The sequence below is a fragment of the Schistocerca gregaria genome, chromosome 4 (assembly GCF_023897955.1).
Source record: "Schistocerca gregaria isolate iqSchGreg1 chromosome 4, iqSchGreg1.2, whole genome shotgun sequence".
Taxonomy (NCBI): domain Eukaryota; kingdom Metazoa; phylum Arthropoda; class Insecta; order Orthoptera; family Acrididae; genus Schistocerca; species Schistocerca gregaria.
Genome location: NC_064923.1, coordinates 71,707,973 through 71,729,785, shown reverse-complemented (window position 1 = coordinate 71,729,785; position 21,813 = coordinate 71,707,973). Strand labels below are relative to the sequence as shown.

The following is a 21,813-nucleotide window of genomic DNA, read 5'->3' as shown; positions in this document are numbered from 1 at the left end:
TGATATTGGTACTTAGTGAACTATATTCTGTTGTCTTATAAAAATGACCATTTGTGCCAAAACAGTCTGATTTATTTGGTGTGTGCAATATTAGAAAGACCTATTTTGTTTTATCTAGTAGACAGTGACAAAATAGACGTAATCAAATTGAGAAACCACACCAGTCTTGGGTATTATTTGTATCAACAGCCTTTTCATTATTTCGATTATTCATGTAGCAGAACGTTTCATGAACTTTGATGAGGTAATAGATCCTTTTGCAAAAAGGAAATCACGCCATGTAAAGCTTTACCAATATTAGAGAGGAAAAAAGGCTAGGAGCTAATAATTGAATAAATGTGTACTTTCTTGCTTGTCTCTTGTCTTTATTGGTTTTATATACCCTATATTTAATTTTATGTCACACAAAACAGCAAGTTATTAGCTAATAGGCAATAAAGAGTGCATATTTTCTGAAGAGGTCTTGTTCTCCCAATTACAAATAATTCCATCCACTATTAATTGTGAGTTTTTTTCTTTTTTAAAAATAAGGGGGGCAGGCTGCCAAACTGGCCAAATGGGAGCAGGAGAGGCACCACAGGACATTTCAATTTCCATTGTCCTGAATATAGATTGATGGCATCCATTACAAAATATACACGATAGAAGAATGCTGTCTGAAGAGGTGTGGCACAGCATTTTGACACACTTAAGACCAAACAACATGTCTTCCATTTCCTCAAACACATATGTTTTATGTTTCAGACTTTTCAGGAAGATGTGCACTTCAAGATGAACATATTTTAGAAAATTCAATTCTTTTTTTTTAATTGACCCGGTTAGCAAATATCGTAGATCCAGGGCTGATGTGCAGAGCAGTCTCAGTTAATAGTGACCCATGTTTACATTTAGTGATTCTGAAAACAGATATCTGTGGCCGGGCGCTATCAAGTGAATTAGAATACATTCACATAATTACGGAAGGCAAAAATATGTTATTTGTTTCAGACTTTATTTTATTTCCACTTTCTGACAGTCAAGCATTAATCGCCTTGCAGAACAATGAAGTTATTTTTGTCTGTTTGCTAAAGAAATTTTACTTCTATTAACCTTTTTGGCAGAGGCAGTCAATGTATTTGAAACAAAATGTTTAATTCCACAGTACTGGCTACTTTTAACTGTTCGCTGCATTTCAAGTGCACATTTTCATCTTCTAGCACATATGGCATTGTGACATAATAAAGAACCAAACATGATATACTACAGTACTGGTGTTACAAGAAAATTTACATCCCGAAAACCACACTGAAAAGCTTAATATCAGGTCGAGGTCTACTTCTCTGGGAATCTGAATATACGAATGTGCACTTTAAGTAGCATTTTAAATGTGCACATTGTAGTATGGTTCATGAAATTCCAATGCTCTTTGAGTATCCTCTGATGTCTTGTTTCTTATATGACATAATGTATGATAGTTCAATGTTTTACATGTATGTACATATGGGCTTCCTACGTCATGGTAAGTGCGCAAGCGCAGTGTCGACTGTCGTTTGCACTCTCTGGCTACTGCTGAAATGAACATATTTATAACAGATTGTGGGAAAATATTGTGAATGGTGGTTTGAAAAGCATTACTTTCAAAGTAAATATCCTTTTACATAATTTGAACTACATGGGAGAATGTACCATGAATTTCTTAAATTACAGAGCGTTTGACTCTCATTTAAAAATCAACTCTTTTATGACGAGTCATTTAGAAGTTTTTCAATCCCTGAAGATTTAACATTTGTCATTATTAAAAATTTTACTGGCACATTTGTATGATATATCTTAAAGTGTATCAAGCGCGAAAAAGATCAACATTATATGCGAAAGCTTAGCTTTTCTTGTAGCTTATTAACCTTAGAGACCAATATTATATGTGAACGCTTTGCTTTTCTTGTAGCAACACTATGTATAATAATTTAAAGTATTAACTTCCCCTGTTTGTGTGTTCGTGCTTCTTAACAGTGACGTTGCTGTTGGCTGATTACATCACGTGTCCCATGCTCTGAATATCCGCTGTCATTGACTGGCAAGATCACGTGACCTGAGCTATGACTGCCTTACAAAAGTGCATCGCAATCTTGATTTCAATGATTTGGAAAGTAAATGTGGTGTTTGGTGGAATTCCAATGTATACTTTCGTAGTAAAAAAAAAAATATGCAGCGTACATGTTGCTGCACATCAAAGATATTACCAAAATGTGTCTTTTTCCCTGAGTTTCATTTTCTAAAGTGCCAGGAAATTCAACGCCTGTGTATAAACCCATAACCATTCAAAGGACTGATAAGTTTTGCAAGGGAAAATATACTGACACTAGACATGGAAAAAGTGTGGGTTCACCGGGGAGAAAGTGTATTTTTTAACTGGGAAATCCATAAAAAAAGCTCATTTTTTTTTTTTTTTTTTCCTTCACCTTGACCAACATCCCACATGACCATAGCTTCCACTAATAATGAACACTGCATCTCCCAGTGTCCTTCCGACTCCAAACCCACTACCTCATTCCTCATACACCTTACTAATTTTATCCTAAAAGACAACTACTTCTCCTCTGAAAGCTAGGTATACAAACAAATCCACAGCACAGTCATGCACAACCATGTGGCACACTTCTATGCCAGTATGTTTATGGGCCATCCAGAGGAAACCTTCCTAGCCTCCCAAAACTGCAAACCATTGGTCTGGTTCAGGTTCATTGATGATATATTGATGATCTGGACTCAGGGCCAAGATACCTTATCCTCATTCCTTCACAACTTCAAAACCTTCTAACCAATCTGCTGCACCTGGTCCTCCTCGACAGTGTGCCACCTTCCTGGATGTTGACCTCCACCTTTCTAATGGCCAATCTTTGCCTCTGTCCACATTAAACCCACGAACCACGAATGGTAATCTGCATGTTGGCAGCTGCCATCCATTCCACACCAAAAAATCCCTCTCATAAAGCTGAGCCACCCAGGGGTAATGTGTCTGCAGTGACAGGGACTCCCTTGCCCAATATGCTGAAGGTCTCAAAGGGGCCTTCACAGATAGTCATATCCCCCAGACCTAGTCCACAAATAGATTTCCTGTGCCGTATCCCCACATACTCCCAATCCTCCCACCACCCTCATGAGCCAACTTCAAAGGGATGCCCCATTCATCACCCAATACCAACCCAGACTGAAACCACTGTATCACATTCTTCGTCAGGGCTGTGATTGACTATCATTATGACCTGAAATGAGGCACATCCTACCCATGATCCTTCCTACCCTTCCTGGAGTTTTGTCCCATCACCCACCTTATCTCCATAACATGCTATTCTCTCCATATGCTGCTCCCACTCTCACCCCCTTGCCACAGGAATCATATGCTTGTTGTGGAAGACCCAGGTTCAAGACCTGCCCAATCCATCCACCCAACATTTCCTACTCTAAACCTGACTGGCTTATCCTACCCCATCAGAGAACAGGCCATCTGTGAAAGCAGCCACATCATGTACCAGCTCTGCTGCAATCATTGCACAGTTATTCATATCACTTATTTGAGGCATGCTTCCACAGCATGGTCGGTCCACAAATGTTCAGTACTGAGCAAACTGGAGACTGTCAGTCAGTAGCAATGGACACATAGCCTAAGATCACTGTTGATACTTGTTGCCCATTGTATAGTTTGCTGCACCTTTTGGCACCATATTGTATGAATAATTATGGTTAGTAGCAAGGTGCATGGTTTGAAAATGGATGTGTTCACCTGAAGCTGGTAACCACTACTGCTGAATCTTATGCAAGTGCGATGAACGAAATAAAAAATTATCCGCTGTCAGTTAGTAGCAACAGATGCATAGTTCAAGATCAGTGAGGATACTTGATGCCCACTGTATAGCTTGCTGTACCTTTTGGCACCATATGGTATGAATAATTAAGGTTAATAGCACAGTGCGTGGTTTTAAAATGGGCAAGTCAGCCTGAAACTGGTGATCACTACAATTGAATTTTGTATTAGTGCAACTGAGATGGACAAAACAAAATATTATCCAATTTCCTCAGCTTGTTTTATTGGTATTATCACCAACCAATTGTCCACCAGGATGAATGGCCACCATCAATCTATGGCCGAAAGCAAAGTGAACCACTCTGTGGTACAACTTTTGGTTGAAAATAACAAACTTGATTTCCATGACTGCTTTGCAACCTGAGCCGTACTGATCCTCCTCCTCCACCACCAGGTTTTCTGAAATGCACAGATGGGAGCTATCTGTAAAATGCATTCTCTGCTCCTGTGCTCCTGACATCATCCCGGCCTCAACCTATGGTAACCTAATGTGCCCACAGCCTCCAACCAGCAGTTTCCACCCCCTCTGTCCTGTCACCTCTTCCCATTTCAAATCCCCTTACCCTCAGTGTGCTCCACTCTCTGCCAGTGCATCCACTGATCTTTCCCTCTTCTCTGCACCTGTCTTTTTCTGCTCCGTATTCCCCTCCCCTCCTTCCCCACCACCTCCTGATGCTGTGCCTGGCAGCCTTGTCAAGCCACCATCTAATCCATACATGCTTCACAGGGAGTACTGATTTTTCTCTCCCCACCCGTTCTGCTCAATCTGTCTTCCATTCCACTCTGTATTGATGCTTCTGTTTGGCACAACAAATTGCATTCTGGCTGGAGTGGCTGGAGACAGTGGTGCTACGTGTATGAGGTGTGCTTGCTTGTGTGAATGAGTGCATGTTTTCCTTTCTGAACAAGGCTGTGGCAAAAAGCTCAGTGTGTAACAGTCTTTTAATTGCCCCTGTCTGCAACTTTACATGTCATCCTTTCCATAGTATTATTTAAAGCAGTTTATCTAACCATAATGGTCCAATTTTAGCAATTAAATATGCTGAATAATTAGGTTTGCATCATAACTGGAAAATACTTAATGCAGGAAAGGTCTGCTGGCATTTATTGGATGTATTACATGCAACTGGCTTCAAGTTGTGGCTCAAAATGATCACCAACAAAGTCTTTTGCCTGGTTCAAAGGCCATCCACAGTGCCTTGCACTACCTGGTTAAACTAGTGAGAGCCCATTACCATCATTCACTGTATGAACTCGTAGTTCATGATTTTTAGCAGAACCTTCAGGCTGAATATGGCCCTCATGTTTGGATCCAGGTTGAAGGCATAAAATAAATGCTTTGGCAATCCTGCAACTCTCTTTGGTGCAAATTTCTTGATCTGTACCACCAGAGGGAAAAATGGGAGAGGGGGGGGGGGGGGGGGGAGGAGTCTCTTAATAGTTAAGATGTGCACTACACTTCAAAAGCAGCTACTATTGTAGCAGAATGGGTACAGCATGAATATGATAGCATTTTTATGTTAGAGAAATCTCTCTGTGTACTAGATGAGCAGTAAGGTGTATTATGCCAAGGAGACGTGCATATCGTCTATTATGGAGAGCAGTGAGCATTATAGTAGGCCAGAAAAGAAAATATAAACCTAGTGTTAATTAATTGCAGAAGCATACAGCATAAGACCTGAAAGTTATGTCACTTAATATTTGGAACAAAATGTTAGTTCAAAGCAAAAATGAAGAGCAACAAAATGTTAAACTTAGAATTGAATATCTACCAAAATGGACAGGCTTCACACAAATTTTGGCAGTGTATTTACTACTATAAAGAACTATATAATGTCTAATGAAAGAAATATAGATATAGAATGTTTCAATAGAAGTGACAGAAATAATATGGTATCTAAAGGTCACTACAGTTTAACAACTGCTGTATACCACCATTTCTCTAATTTAACTTCTAGTAACTCGAACTGTATAGCAACAATATGTTGATGGAGACAAATTTCCATTAATGTTACTACAGCATAAATAAATACAAATAAAAACAAAATAATGTATAAGTTTATGATAGAATGTCATTGATAACTGAGACCTTTCATTTGCTCAATTGTTTTAGTTCCAGACTCACCTCCAAGAGATGTTCATTGCACCAGTGTATCTTCACAAAGTATCCTCTTGACCTGGCTGGAAATTGCTGTTAATAATGTCAATGGTGTCCTGCTGGGGTACAAGGTCACATACAGGACTGTTTCTGAGTGGGATGGTATGTATGTATGTATGCTTATATTTTTCTTTATGCACGGGTCTACAAATTTATTAAATGAAACATTCCCATCTCAGGAGCTGTGAGTACATATGGAGAACAATATAGCAGTGAATATGGTGAAGAACTTATTTCACAACCTTCATCCAGCTTAAGGCCACTAGCACTTTTTTTTTTTTTAAGAAAAAAAGAGATACATAAGTTTACATGGAATGTAGGGGCTTTAGATCTTTAATAGACTTTTTAATAACAAATGGCAGGATATGTAATCATGTTCAAGATATACACTTATACTGAGGAACCGATATCTGTTCTGAACACTATTTAGTCATTGCAACAGTTACAATACTAGCTAAGTGGAAGAAAGTTAGACCAAGAAGACAAACAAATCTTGAGGATGTCTTTAAGGTGTATCTTCTGGAACAAGAAGGTATTAGGATATTTCACCAAAGATGAATATAGAAATATATGCTGGACACTCCACTGCACAGGATGTAGAGAAAGAATGGCAAAATATTAAAGAAAGCATAAAAAGAGTGACATATGAGGTATTGGGGAGAAGAAGTGGCTAAGGACAAAGGAAGGATTGAGGATTTGAAATGAAAATATTGTAAAGGCTGTTGAAGAAAAAGATAGAGCCCACAAAAACTCCTGTGGAATAAAACACCAGGAACTGTAGGGGAGCATAAGCAAAAATGGAACCATGCCAAACAGATAACTAGGGTAGCACACCAAGAGTCATGGGATCATTTTATAACTAAAGTAGAACAAGATATACAGAGGAGGCCTGTAACTAATGAAACACATAAACAGATTGGAGAAAGATAGTGCAGGACTAAATATAATTGGTGAAGATGAGTGGGAAGAGTTTTATAAAACAATTGTGGGAAATAGAAGATCCAGAATTAATGAAGAAGGAGAGGATCACATCACATACTAGTACATTGGGTTCAATCACAATAAAAGAACTGCAAGTAGTTTTAAAAAGTACGGAAAAGAGGGAAAGCATGTGGACCAGATGGTATTAATATGGATCATCTAAAATATGCTGGTCCCTTTTGTGATTTTAGGTTATTACACTTATTTAATGAATGTTGGCGCTGGTGTAAAATCCCAGACTTCTGGAAAATATCAGAAGTGATATCAATTTTTAAAAGAGGCCAAAGAAACAATGAGAAAATTGTAATTCTCCATGCTTTCCCAGCGATCTGTTGACATCTTGGATATTCGGGAATCCAGCCGGATGTTCGCATCGTTCTCGCACGATATTTCAACAGTGTGCCTCGCTGTCTTCTTCAGATGCTATCTGAGACTGGTGCTTGGGTCGATCGAGTCCAACATTTAAGCCTGGAAGGAGCTGGGCGTTCCCTAATTGGTCCACACCGAGTCGAGTGTCCCATCTGTGGTCTGCACCCGCCAGACTCGGCTTCAATGGACCCCTCCAGTTGCGGATGTTCTGACTGCCGTCTGCGCCAATTTTTTCCATCCTCAATGGTTGTAGTTGTCATCTGAGGTGTGTCAGACCAGATCTGAAATGTTGGGTACTTCTGTTTCGTGCTGGGCGCTCCATAATCGGTTGGCCAAAACAGGCACAGATGGCATTTGGAACATCCGCAGCTGGAGGGAAGTGGAAATCATAGTAACAGCCATGAGGCAGAGTACCCAACATCTCAGATCAGGTCTGACACACCTCAGATGATGATCACAACCATTGAGGATGGCCAAAATGGGCACGGACAGTAGTCGGAACATCCGCGACTGGAAGGGTCTATTGAAGCCGAGTCTGGTGGGCGCAGACCATAGACGGAACAGTCAACCTTGGCGGACCAATTAATGAACGTCCACCTTCTTCCAGGCATAAATACTGGACTCAATCGACCCAAGGACCAGTCTCAGGTAGCACCTGAAGAAGACAGCGAAGCACGCTGTTCAAATATCGTGCGAGAATAACGCGAACATCTGGCTGGATTCCCGAATTTCCAAGATGTCAATGAGAAAATTATTGGGGAATCAGCCTCCTAAACTTGCCCTATAAAATCTTTGCAAAAATAATAAATAGTCATTTAAGAACCAGAGTCTCTGCTATTGAAAGAAGAATGTGAATTTCAGATAGGCCTTTAATACAGTGATAATATACTTACAATAAAGATAATTTTAAGAATATGACAAGAGTCCAGTTTAGAAATGTATATATCTTTTATTGGCTTTGGAAAAAGCTTTTGACAGTGTGAACATAATGATTAAAGCTGGATATTGTACACATAGATGCTATAAAAAGCTTATACAGGGATACAAAAATATTAATAACAGTTGGAATTAACAAAACTGAAGAAACCATTAGCAATAAGGGACTCGAACAAGACAGTAGCCTGGTACCAACCTTATGTAATGTACATATAAATGATTTGATTAAAAACTGGAGATAGGAAGTAAATCTGAGTATACAGTTCAACAGAAATGATTATGTTACTGTTCTGTGTATACAGATGATGATACCATTTTGCAATAAAGTCAAGATGAGCTACAAAAAGAAGTCTATAAATTACATAAACTAGGGCAAAAAATGTAATGTTTGAATATCAACAAGGAAAATTACATGTTGGCACCTCATGGGAAATAACCCACATGCTCAAAACTAATAATAGCTAATACACCACTTGATCAGGTCTCCAGCTATAATTTTGTAGGATACAATGTAATGATATGGATAAGAGCATAGGAAATAACGTTAAAATACCAGTCAATATGCAGAATGATAAACAAAACATTACAGAACAAAATAAAGAATGAAAAAAAAAAATTAATAAAACCATCACTACACCTGTATTGTTGTATGGAAGTACGTCATGGATCCCTAAAAAAAGATAAAAGCAAACTACAGTCAGTGGAAATGAGATTTCTTTAGGAAAGTAAGAGATGTTACCATACAAGACCATGTAAGATATCAAGATTAATATCTTCTTATCTTACATGGTCTTGCATGGTAACATCTCTTACTTTGTACTTGTAATATTAAGGAAAAGACTGAACAAACTAAAACATTATGAAACATCACCTACAAAGAATGAGTGCAGAGAGAATCCCATGTCTGGCCATGCAGTACTAGCTGAGAGGAAGAAGGATCCTAGGAAGACCCAGAATGAGGTGACAGTGAAAACTGAAGACAGAACAGATGCAAGTGCCTAAACTTTGAAGTGCATAAGAAGAAGAAGAAAACAATTTTTCCTGCAAGCCTTTGTTCATAATAAATAAATAAATAAATTACACACTGCCTGACAAAAAGTGTGTAGTACCCAGAAGGGATATGAGCTCCTCATCCAGGCTTTGCATGCCCAAGGGATATTGATCTGCTGTCACGCCATCCCCTGCCTTGCAGCATTATTTTGATGCTGTTTGGAGGGACATGTGCTCAGCACACCATTGTCCCAGATGTTTCGCCAACTTTCCAGACCTTGGAGCTGCTACTTGTCAATCAAGTAGCTCCTCAGCTGGTATCCCCATACCAGTCTTCCCACCAAGGAAAAATTCTTGGCAGTACCAGGAATCAAACCCAAGATCCCCACATGGCATACATCTACACTATCCACTCTGCTATGGAGGTAGACATCAAGAAGGGGAAAAAGAAAGTAAATGTAACTTCATAAATTGAGAAGCCCCCCCCATCCCAAGAACCATGGACCTTGTTGTTGGTGGGGAGGCTTGCGTGTCTCAGCGATACAGATGGCCGTACCGTAGGTGCAACCACAACAGAGGGGCATCTGTTGAGAGGCCAGACAAATGTGTGGTTCCTGAAGAGGGGCAGCAGCCTTTTCAGTAGTTGCAGGGTCAACAGACTGGATGATTGACTGATCTGGCCTTGTAACACTAACCAAAACGGCCTTGCTGTGCTGGCACTGCGAACGGCTGAAAGAAAGGGGAAACTACAGCCGTAATTTTTCCTGAGAGCATGCATCTCTACTGTATGGTTAAATGATGATGGCATCCTCTTGGGTAAAATATTCCGGAGGTAAAATAGTCCGCCATTCAGATCTCCGGGCGGGGACTACTCAGTAGGACATTGTTGGAAAAGCTGAAAGAACCAGAGGTTGTACAGAGTTTCAAGGAGAGCATAAGGAAACAATTGACAGGAATGGGGGAAAGAAACACAGTAGAAGAAGTATGGGTAGCTCTGAGGGATGAAGTAGTGAAGGCAGCAGATGAGGGCTGCTAGAAATCCTTGGGTAACAGAAGAAATATTGAATTTAATTGATGAAAGGAGAAAATATAAAAATGCAGTAAATGAAGCAGGCAAAAAGGAATACAAATGTCTCAAAAATGAGATTGACAGGAAGTGTAAAATAGCTAATCAGGGATGGCTAGAGGACAAATGTAAGGATGTAGAAGCTTATCTCACTAGGGGTAAGATAGATACTGCCTACAGGAAAATTAAAGAGACCTATGGAGAGAAGAGAACCACGTGTATGAATATCAAGAGCTCAGATGGCAATCCAGTTCTAAGCAAAGAAGGGAAGGCAGAAAGGTGGAAGGAGTATACAGAAGATTTATACCAGGCCGATGTACTTGAGGACAATATTATGGAAATGGAAGAGGATGTAGATGAAGACAAAATGGGATATAAGATACTGCATGAAGAGTTTGACAGAGCACTGAAAGATCTGAGTCGAAACAAGGCCCCCGTAGTAGACAACATTCCATTAGAACTACTGACGGCCTTGGGAGAGCCAGTCATGACAAAACTCTACCAGCTGGTGAGCAAGATGTATGAGACAGGTGAAATACCCTCAGACTTCAAGAAGAATATAATATTTCCAATCCCAAAGAAAGCAGGTGCTGACAGATGTGAAAATTACCGAACTATCAGTATAATAAGTCACAGCTGCAAAATACTAACGCGAATTCTTTAAAGACAACTGGAAAAACTGGTAGATGCGGACCTTGGGGAGGATCAGTTTGGATTCCATAGAAATGTTGGAACACATGAGGCAGTACTGACCTTACGACTTATCTTAGAAGAAAGATTAAGAAAAGGAAAACCTATGTTTCTAGCATTTGTAGAGTTAGAGAAAGCTTTTGACAATGTTCACTGGAATACTCTCTTTCAAATTCTGAAGGTGGCAGGGGAAAAATACAGGGAGCAAAAGACTATTTACAATTTGTACAGAAACCAGATGGCAGTCATAAGAGTCGAGGGGCATGAAAGGGAAGCAGTGGTTGGGAAAGGAGTGAGACAGGGTTGTAGCCCCTCCCTGATGTTATTCAATCTGTATATTGAGCAAGCAGTAAAGGAAACAAAAGAAAAATTTGGAGTACGTATTAAAATTCATGGAGAAGAAGTAAAAACTTTGAGGTTCGCCGATGACATTGTAATTCTGTCAGAGATGGCAAAGGACTTGGAAGAGCAGTTGAATGGAATGGACAGTATCTTGAAAGGAGGATATAAGATGAACATCAACAAAAGCAAAACGACGATAATGGAATGTAGTCAAATTAAGTTGGATGATGCTGAGGGAATTAGATTAGGAAATGAGACACTTAAAGTAGTAAAGGAGTTTTGCTATTTAGGAAGTAAAATAACTGATGATGGTCGAAGTAGAAAGGATATAAAATTTAGACTGGCAATGGCAAGGAAAGCGTTTCTGAAGAAGAGAAATTTGTTAACATCGAATATAGATTTACGTATCAGGTAGTTGTTTCTGAAAGTATTTGTTTGGAGAGTAGCCATGTATGGAAGTGAAACATGGACGATAACTAGTTTGGACAAGAAGAGAATAGAAGCTTTTGAAATGTGGTGCTACAGAAGAATGCTGAAGATTAGATGGGTAAATCATATAACCAATGAGGAGGTATTGAATAGGATTGAGGAGAAGAGACGTTTGTGGCACAACTTGACTAGAAGAAGCGATCGGTTGGTAGGACATGTTCTGATGCATCAAGGGATCACAAATTTAGCATTGAAGGGCAGCGTGGAGGGTAAAAATCATAGAGGGAGACCAAGAGATGAATACACTAAGCAGATTCAGAAGGATGTAGGTTGCAGTAGGTACTGGGAGGTGAAGAAGCTTGCACAGGATAGAGTAGCATAGAGAGCTGCATCAAACCAGTCTCAGGACTGAAGACAACAACAACAACAACAACAACAACAACAACAAGATACATCGTAGGGTCAGTATTACCTCACGTGTTCCAATATTTCTATGGAATCGAAACTGATCTTCCCCGAGGTCGGCTTCTACCACTTTTTCCATTCATCTGTAAAGAATTCGGATTAGCATTTCGCATCCATGACTTATTAAACTGATTGTTTGGTAATAAAACAGAAAGAAACTTCCACATGGGAAAAATATATTAAAAACAAAGATTCCAAGACTTACCAAGCGGGAAAGCGCCGGCAGACAGGCACATGAACAAAACACACAAACACACACACAGAATTACGAGCTTTCGCAACTGGCAGTTGCTTCGTCAGGAAAGAGGGAAGGAGAGGGAAAAATGAAAGGATGTGGGTTTTAAGGGAGAGGGTAAGGAGTCATTCCAATCCCGGGAGTGGAAAGACTTCCCTTAGGGGAAAAAAAGGACAGGTGTACACTCGCACACACACACACATATCCATCCGCACATACCAATGTGCTGATGGATGTGCGGATGGATATGTGTGTGTGTGTGCGAGTGTACACCTGTCCTTTTTTTCCCCTAAGGGAAGTCTTTCCGCTCCCGGGATTGGAATGACTCCTTACCCTCTCCCTTAAAACTCACATCCTTTCATTTTTCCCTCTCCTTCCCTCTTTCCTGACGAAGCAACTGCCAGTTGCGAAAGCTCGTAATTCTGTGTGTGTGTTTGTGTGTTTTGTTCATGTGCCTGTCTGCCGGTGCTTTCCCGCTTGATTGTTTGGTAATTTTCACATCTGTCAGCACCTGCTTACTTTGGGATTGGAATTATTATATTCTTCTTGAAGTCTGAGGGTATTTCGTCTGTCTTATACATCTTGCTGATCAGATGGTAGAGTTTTGTCAGGACTGGCTCTCCCAAGGCCGTCAGTAGTTCTGATGGAATGTTGTCTCCTCCCACGGCCTTGTTTCGACTCAGATCTTTCAGTGCTCTGTCAAACTCTTCACACAGTATCGTATCTCCCATTTCATCTTTATCTACATCCTCATCCATTTCCATAATATTGTCCTCAAGTACAGCGCCCTTGTATACACCCTCTATATACTCCTTCCACTTTTCTGCTTTCCCTTCTTTGCTTAGAACTGGATTTCCATCTGAGTTCTTGATATTCATACAAGTGGTTCTCTTTTCTCCAAAGCTCTCTTTAATTTTCCTGTAGGCAGTATCTATCTTACCCCTCATGAGATAAGCCTCTACATCCTTACATTTATCCTCTAGCCATCCCTGCTTAGCCATTTTGCACTTCCTGTCAATCTCATTTTTGAGACGTTTGTATTCCTTTTTGCCTGCTTCATTTACTGCATTTTTATATTTTCTCCTTTCATCAATTAAATTCAATATTTCTTCTGTTACCCAAGGATTTCTACTAACCCTCGTCTTTTTACCTACTTGATCCTCTGCTGCCTTTACTACTTCATCTCTCAAAGCTACCCATTCTTCTCCTACTGTATTTATTTCCCCCATTCCTGTCAATTGTTCCCTTATGCTCTCCCTGAAACTCTGTACAACCTCTGGTTCTTTGTTTATCCAGTCCCATCTCCTTAAATTCCCACCTTTTTGCAGTTTCTTCAATTTTAATCTGCAGTTCATAACCAATAGATTGTGGTCAGAGTCCACATCTGCCCCTGGAAATGTCTTACAATTTAAAACCTGGTTCCTAAATCTCTGTCTTACCATTAAATAATCTATCTGAAACCTGTCAGTATCTGCAGGCTTCTTCCATGTATACAACCTTCTTTTACGATTCTTGAACCAATTGTTAGCTATGATTAAGTTGTGCTCTGTGTAAAATTCTACCAGGCGGCTTCCTCTTTCATTTCTCAGCCCCAATCCATATTCACCTACTACGTTTCCTTCTCTCCCTTTTCCTACTACCGAATTCCTGTCATGGATGACTATTAAATTTTCGTCTCCCTTCACTATCTGAATAATTTCTTTTATTTCATCATTCATTTCTTCAATTTCTTCGTCATCTGCAGAGCTAGTTAGCATATAAACATGCACTACTGTCGTAGGTGTGGCCATCGTGTCTATCTTTTCCACAATAAGGCGTTCACTATGCTGTTTGTAGTAGTTTACCTGCACTCCTATTTTTTATTCATTATTAAACCGACTCCTGCATTGCCCCTCTTTGATTTTGTATTTATAACCCTGTTTTCGCCTGACCAAAAATCTTGTTTCTCCTGCCACCGAACTTCACTAATTCCTACTATATCTAACTTTAACCTATCCATTTCCCTTTTTAAATTTTCTAACCTACCTGCCCAATTAATGGATCTGACATTCCATGCTCCGATCCATAGAACGCCAGTTTTCTTTCTCCTGATAACGACGTCCTCTGAGTAGTCCCCGCCCGGTGATCCGAATGGGGGACTATTTTACCTCCGGAATATTTTACCCAAGAGGACGCCATCATCATTTAATCATACAGTAAAGCTGCATGTCCTCGTCAAAAATTACGACTGTAGTTTCCCCTTGCTTTCAGCCGTTTGCAGTACCAGCACAGCAAGGACGTTTTGGTTAAGTTGCAAGGGCAGATCAGTCAATCATCCAGACTGTTGCCCCTGCAACTACTGAAAAGGCTGCTGCCGCTCTTCAGGAACCACATGTTTGTCTGGCCTCTCAACAGATACCCCTCCATTGTGGTTGCACCTACGGTATGGCCATCTGTATCGCTGAGGCATGCAAGCCTCCCCACCAATGGGAAGGTCCATGGTTCATGGGGGGGACGACTTATCTTAGACGCTAGTTAAGGAAAGGCAAACCTACGTTTCTAGCATTTGTAGACTTAGAGAAAGCCTTTGACAATGTTGACTGGAATACTCTCTTTCAAATTCTGAAGGTGGCAGGGGTAAAATACAGGGAGCGAAAGGCTATTTACAATTTGTACAGAAACCAGATGGCAGTTATAAGAGTCGAAGGACATGAAAGGGAAGCAGCGGTTGGGAAGAGAGTGAGACAGGGTTGTAGCCTCTCCCCAATGTTATTCAATCTGTATATTGAGCAAGCAGTGAAGGAAACAAAAGAAAAATTCAGAATAGGTATTAAATTCCATGGAGAAGAAATAAAAACTTTGAGGTTCGCCAATGACATTGTAATTCTGTCAGAGACAGCAAAGGACTTAGAAGAGCAGTTGAACGGAATGGATAGTGTCTTGAAGAGAGGATATAAATGAACATCAACAAAAACAAAACGAAGATAATGCAATGTAGTCGAATTAAGTCAGGTGATGCTGAAGGAATTAGGTTAGGAAATGAGACACTTAAAGTAGTAAAGGAGTTTTGCTATTTGGGGAGCAAAATAACTGATGATGGTCGAAGTAGAGAGGATATAAAATGTAGACTGGCAATGGCAAGGAAAGCATTTCTGAAGAAGAGAAATTTGTTAACATCGAGTGTAGATGTAAGTGTAAGGAAGTCGTTTCTGAAAGTATTTGTATGGAGTGTAACCATGTACAGAAGTGAAACATGGACAATAACTAGTTTGGACAAGAAGAGAATAGAAGCTTTTGAAATGTGGTGCCACAGAAGAAAGCTGAAGATTAGATGGGTAGATCATATAACTAATGAGGAGGTTTGAATAGGATTGGGGAGAAGAGAAGGTTGTGGCACAACTTGAGCAGAAGAAGGGATCGGTTGGTTGGACATGTTCTGAGGCATCTAGGGATCACCAATTTGGCATTGGATGGCACTGTGGAGGGTAAAAATTGTAGAGGGACACCAAGAGATGAATACACTAAACAGATACAGAAGAATGTAGATTGCAGTAGGTACTGGGAGATGAAGAAGTTTGCACAGGATACAGTAGCATAGAGAGCTGCATCAAACCAGCCTCAGGACTGAAGACCACAACAACAACAACAAGTTGAGAAGGTATGTGACGTTGTTACTGTGGTTACAACATCGAGAAAAATTTGCAAAGAACTTGGTATATGAGTCAATTTATCAGTATGATGCAGTCATTCTTGCCAGGATGTGAGCACTGGTTTGGCTGGGAAACATGTCATAAATATGCTGTATTCTCTCCTGAGGTGAGGAGACCCACAGTTGTTGTAACTGGTCTTTGATATCCTGGATATTGACCCTGGGACAGAGATAACATCCAAGCTGGTCCCACACATCTTCTGTCAGGGTCAGATGTACAGATCTTGCTGGCCACACTTGTACCTTAGCATCACATAGATGGTTCACACACATACATGGCATGTGTGGAAGAGCATTGTCCTGTTGAAAAATAGCACTACAGTACCATCACATGAGAAATAGCACATGAGGATGCAGGATGTCAGTAAGATACTGTTGTGCCTTCAGAGTTCCATTGATCAGTGCTGGATGTGACCTGAAGTCATAACCAGTGGCTCCTCACACCATGACACCAGGAGTAAAACCACTGCACTTCTCCAAAACATCAGAACAATGGGACCTCTGTTCAGACTTCCATCATAATACTGATAATGGTCATCCAGGTTAATGCAGAACCACAATTCATTGCTGAACAAAACGTGTTTTCATTCATTAGCAGTCCTTGCTTCCCTGTCTCACAGTACCATTCCAAATGCAGTTGTTTATGTCACAGTGCTGACATTAGCCCGTGTATGTGGCAGTAATTCCCTAGTATAAATGCAGCTGGTATCTGACCAAGGGTGGAGAATTACACACAATGTTTCAGGAAGTCCATTACTTGTTCTTGGACAGCAGGAGCAGATATGCAGGTGTTACAGTGTGCTTGGTCATATCTTCCCTAGTGGTGATTAGATGTGGTCAGAGTCGGAACCTCGATGATGAGATGCCAACTGCCCTCACCTTCCCAGGCAGTCCAACATTTGGCCACTGTCACATCCAGATGTCCCATATACCTACAGTATGAGTTGACCAGATGGCCAACTGGAGGCCATGATGTGGCACCTTTCAAACTCTACCAAGTGCTGGTAATGCTGTGTCACATGAGTACACAGCATCTTCAAGTCCTTCAGAGTGATCACTAAACATCTGACACTGTTTGTGCCCATTGTATACCCTAACAGGCCGGGTAACAACACTAAACATGAACAACACCAATGCACTCTAGTGGTGGTTCTACTGTCCTCAGCTGAGAATAATGCCCACAGCAGGTGTGCAGCTGTAGGTCAAGATGTAATCTATGGCAGAACAGTACACAGCATTTTGAAAACATTGACAATGTAATGTTGAACAATGTGACACCCCGCAACAAGGCTATAGTGAAGTCTACCAGTAATGCAATATTTTTTGGATGGACAATACCACTGCCCATTAGGCACCCATGGACGATAGAGCATAAGGGAATGAGGGGAAGGACTGTGTTCCCCTCCCTGCCTCAACCCTCATAGTAATTCTTCTGAGCTGCTTGCTGTATTGTTACAGAGAAATACAGTTCTGATCTTTTACGTACTTGCTACACTGACATCTGACCACATCTCCTGGGTGCTTCACTCTTTTGTCAGACAGTGTACAACACCGCAGGCCAATTTTGACTGAATTGTAATTCAAGTGCACTATCGCCCCTGCAAGTGTGTGATGAAGCATGTTAAAAACCTATTAGAACGACATTCTGAAAGACAGCTGGGATATTTTGTGAACTTTCTAAGGCTTTTTACTATGCGGATCATAAAATACACTCCTGGAAATGGAAAAAAGAACACATTGACACCGGTGTGTCAGACCCACCATACTTGCTCCGGACACTGCGAGAGGGCTGTACAAGCAATGATCACACGCACGGCACAGTGGACACACCAGGAACCGCGGTGTTGGCCGTCGAATGGTGCTAGCTGCGCAGCATTTGTGCACTTCCGCCGTCAGTGTCAGTCAGTCTGCCGTGGCATACGGAGCTCCAACGTAGTCTTTAACACTGGTAGCATGCCGCGACAGCGCGGACGTGAACCGTATGTGCAGTTGACGGACTTTGAGCGAGGGCGTATAGTGGGCATGCGGGAGGCCGGGTGGACGTACCGCCAAATTGCTCAACACGTGGGGCGTTAGGTCTCCACAGTACATCGATGTTGTCGCCAGTGGTCGGCGGAAGGTGCACGTGCCCGTCGACCTGGGACCGGACCGCAGCGGTGCACGGATGCACACCAAGACCGTAGGATCCTACACAGTGTCGTAGGGGACCGCACCGCCACTTCCCAGCAAATTAGGCACACTGTTACTCCTGGGGTATCGGCGAGAACCATTCACAACCGTCTCCATGAAGCTGGGCTACGGTCCCGCACACCGTTAGACCGTCTTCCGCTCATGCCCCAACATCGTGCAGCCCGCTTCCAGTGATGTCGCGACAGGCGTGAATGGAGGGACGAATGGATACGTGTCTTCTTCAGCGATGAGAGTCGCTTCTGCCTTGGTGCCAATGATGGTCGTATGCGTGTTTGGCGCCGTGCAGGTGAGCGCCACAATCAGGACTGCATACGACCGAGGCACACAGGGCCAATACCCGGCATGATGGTGTGGGGAGCGATCTCCTACACTGGCCGTACACCTCTGGTGATCGTCGAGGGGACACTCAATAGTGCACGGTACATCCAAACCGTCATCGAACCCACCGTTCTACCATTCCTAGACCAGCAAGGGAACTTGCTGTTCCAACAGGACAGTGCATGTCCGCATGTATCCCGTGCCACCCAACGTGCTCTAGAAGGTGTAAGTCAACTACCCTGGCCAGCAAGATCTCTGGATCTGTCCCCCATTGAGCATGTTTGGGACTGGATGAAGCGTCGTCTCACACGGTCTGCGCGTCCAGCACGAACGCTGGTCCAACTGAGGCGCCAGGTGGAAATGGCATGGCAAGCCGTTCCACAGGACTACATCCAGCATCTCTACGATCATCTCCATGGGAGAATAGCAGCCTGCATTGCTGCGAAAGGTGGATATACACTGTACTAGTGCCGACATTGTGCATGCTCTGTTGCCTGTGTCTATGTGCCTGTGGTTCTGTCAGTGTGATCATGTGATGTATCTGACCCCAGGAATGTGTCAATAAAGTTTCCCCTTCCTGGGACAATGAATTCACGGTGTTCTTATTTCAATTTCCAGGAGTGTATTTATCAACAAAGAATGTCACTGTTGCACCAGAGGGGCAGTGGGAAAATGGCTAAAATCTTACCTCTGAGATAGGAATCACAGTTTTTGAAGAGAGCAGCAAATCAGGTGAGAGGGCAGACACGACTCAGGCACTGTACTCCATAGAGTCCCCCAGGGCTCTGTCCTTCATTCACTGCTGTTTCTCATGTAAATAAATGACTTATCTTTGTCATAAACAACATGCATGGTCACTATGTTTGCTGACAATACTAGCATTGTGATAAATAATAACCAGTCAACCAATATAGAGAGTGATGTCAACAAATTACTTTCAGAACTCAAAACCTGGTTCAAAGTAAACTCACTGACAGTAAACCGGAGCAGAGCTAATTACATCCATTTCAGCTCTGATCACTAATTCCCGTTGAAGATTGCCTCAAATTCATAGGCCTCCACATAAACATTAGGGTTGGCTGGAAACATAATGTCCTCCACATCATAGGAAGGTTGCCCACTGCTACTTTTGCCATTAGGACAATAGCACAATTTGGAGACATACCTTGTGTACTTCCACTCTGTTATATGCATGGACTTATCCTGTGGGCCAATTCATCTACATCAAAGAAAATTTTCTTTCTGCAGAAAAAAGTTGTCTGAATAATGTGTAGAGTACCTCTGAAAACTTCCTGCCATGATCTTTTTATGAAACTTGGAATACTGTCTACAATTTCCCAGCATATTTATTTGATTATGAGTTTCATGGTTGACAATCCTGTCCACTATGAAACCAATGAAATGTACTGTGATCACAATACAAGAAGAAAGACTAAAAGCTCCATTGTGATTTCAAAAATCTAACTCAGCTTCAGAAAGATGTCCAGCATTCAAAAGGAAAAATATTTAATTCACTGTCAAACTACATCAGGGGCATAGTAGTAGTTTCTTACTTAAAACTAAATTGAAGATGTTTTTACTTGAAAAAACTTTTGATTCATTAGATGAATTTTTCAAAAGAGAAGTATAAACTTTGCATCCATGCATACATACTTAATGTGTGTTTTCTTAGGTTGTTCACTTTGCTTCTGTTTTGCTCTAGTTTTGTGTTTTGTATTTTTCCTGTAACAGTTTTTTTAAATAACTATAAGACATCTGTGTAAAGTACATTTATATATTCTTTAAGCTTCTCCACATCCTAGTGTCTTACATGCATAAAAGGAGCTAGGTATATGTAAATAAATAAAGAAAAGAGATAAGTTAACATAGAAAAACAAATATATAAAATATTCTAAACGATGAGATTCTGCCAAAGACATGTTTGAGATATGAATTTTTGGGATTATGCATAGATGGCAGGCCTGTATGGAAGAAGTAGGTGACCTGAAAATCTCTTCGGGTTTGCTGCCGGATCCTAAAATCAACTTGACTCGATATTTCGGCGATCCAACTGGTCACCATCTTCAGGAGAATGCTGCTTGCTGATGAGTCCCGCTGAGAACTAACGCCTGGCTGCAAAACGACGTCCTATATAGCCCACCGTGCAGTACACGGCACGTGCGCCGCCCGTCACAGTTGCTGCCCTCCAAGACAGGGAAGGGGCGCCGCCCCTGGTAGAACTTTGCGGCAACGATATATCGCACTCATGGTCGCACCGAAGAATGTTCAATTTTGATGCAGGACAGTACCGGATTCCACGTCCTGCTCAGAGGAAACCCATTGTCTCTATTGATTAAATTATCCGCCAACCTAATTTCAATTGCCTCTTTATAAACACTATTCCAAAAACTGGAAATGTTGGCAACTACCACCGTTTCGTCATATTTCATGCCATGTCCCTCATTTAAACAGTGTTCTGCTACTGCCGATTTTTCCGGCTGTTGTAGCAGAACACTGTTTAAATGAGGGACATGGCATGAAATATGACGAAACGGTGGTAGTTGCCAACATTTCCAGTTTTTGGAATAGTGTTTATAAAGAGGCAATTGAAATTAGGTTGGTGGATAATTTAATCAATAGAGACAATGGGTTTCCTCTGAGCAGGACGTGGAATCCGGTACTGTCCCGCATCAAAATTGAATGTTCTTCGGTGCGACCATGAGTGCGATATATCGTTGCCGCAAAGTTCTACCAGGGGCGGCGCCCCTTCCCTGTCTTGGAGGGAAGCAACTGTGACGGGCGGCGCACGTGCCGTGTACTGCACGGTGGGCTATATAGGACGTCGTTTTGCAGCCAGGCGTTAGTTCTCAGCGGGACTCATCAGCAAGCAGCATTCTCCTGAAGATGGCGACCAGTTGGATCGCCGAAATATCGAGTCAAGTTGATTTTAGGATCCGGCAGCAAACCCGAAGAGATTTTCAAGACTTATTACGCCAGGAAAGCCTACGAAGTCACAAGTAGGTGACCTATCTGCAGAAAAAGTAATGTCCAGTCTATACGTATTAAGGAGACTATGGCCATACCAAAATTCTGAAATTCTATTTTCATGGCTGACAACTACTATGAATTGTCTGTA

At 41.5% G+C, this 21,813-nt stretch overlaps 1 protein-coding gene across 1 annotated transcript in view; it reads left to right on the top strand.

The window, feature by feature from the left end:
* LOC126267596 (Down syndrome cell adhesion molecule-like protein Dscam2) overlaps positions 1-21,813 on the top strand; it is a 222,942-nt gene that overhangs the window by 119,566 nt on the left and 81,563 nt on the right. Inside the window, exon 9 of the mRNA XM_049972898.1 lies at positions 5,955-6,101. Within this exon, the coding sequence (XP_049828855.1) occupies positions 5,955-6,101 (147 nt within the window). The remainder of the gene's footprint in view (positions 1-5,954; positions 6,102-21,813) is intronic.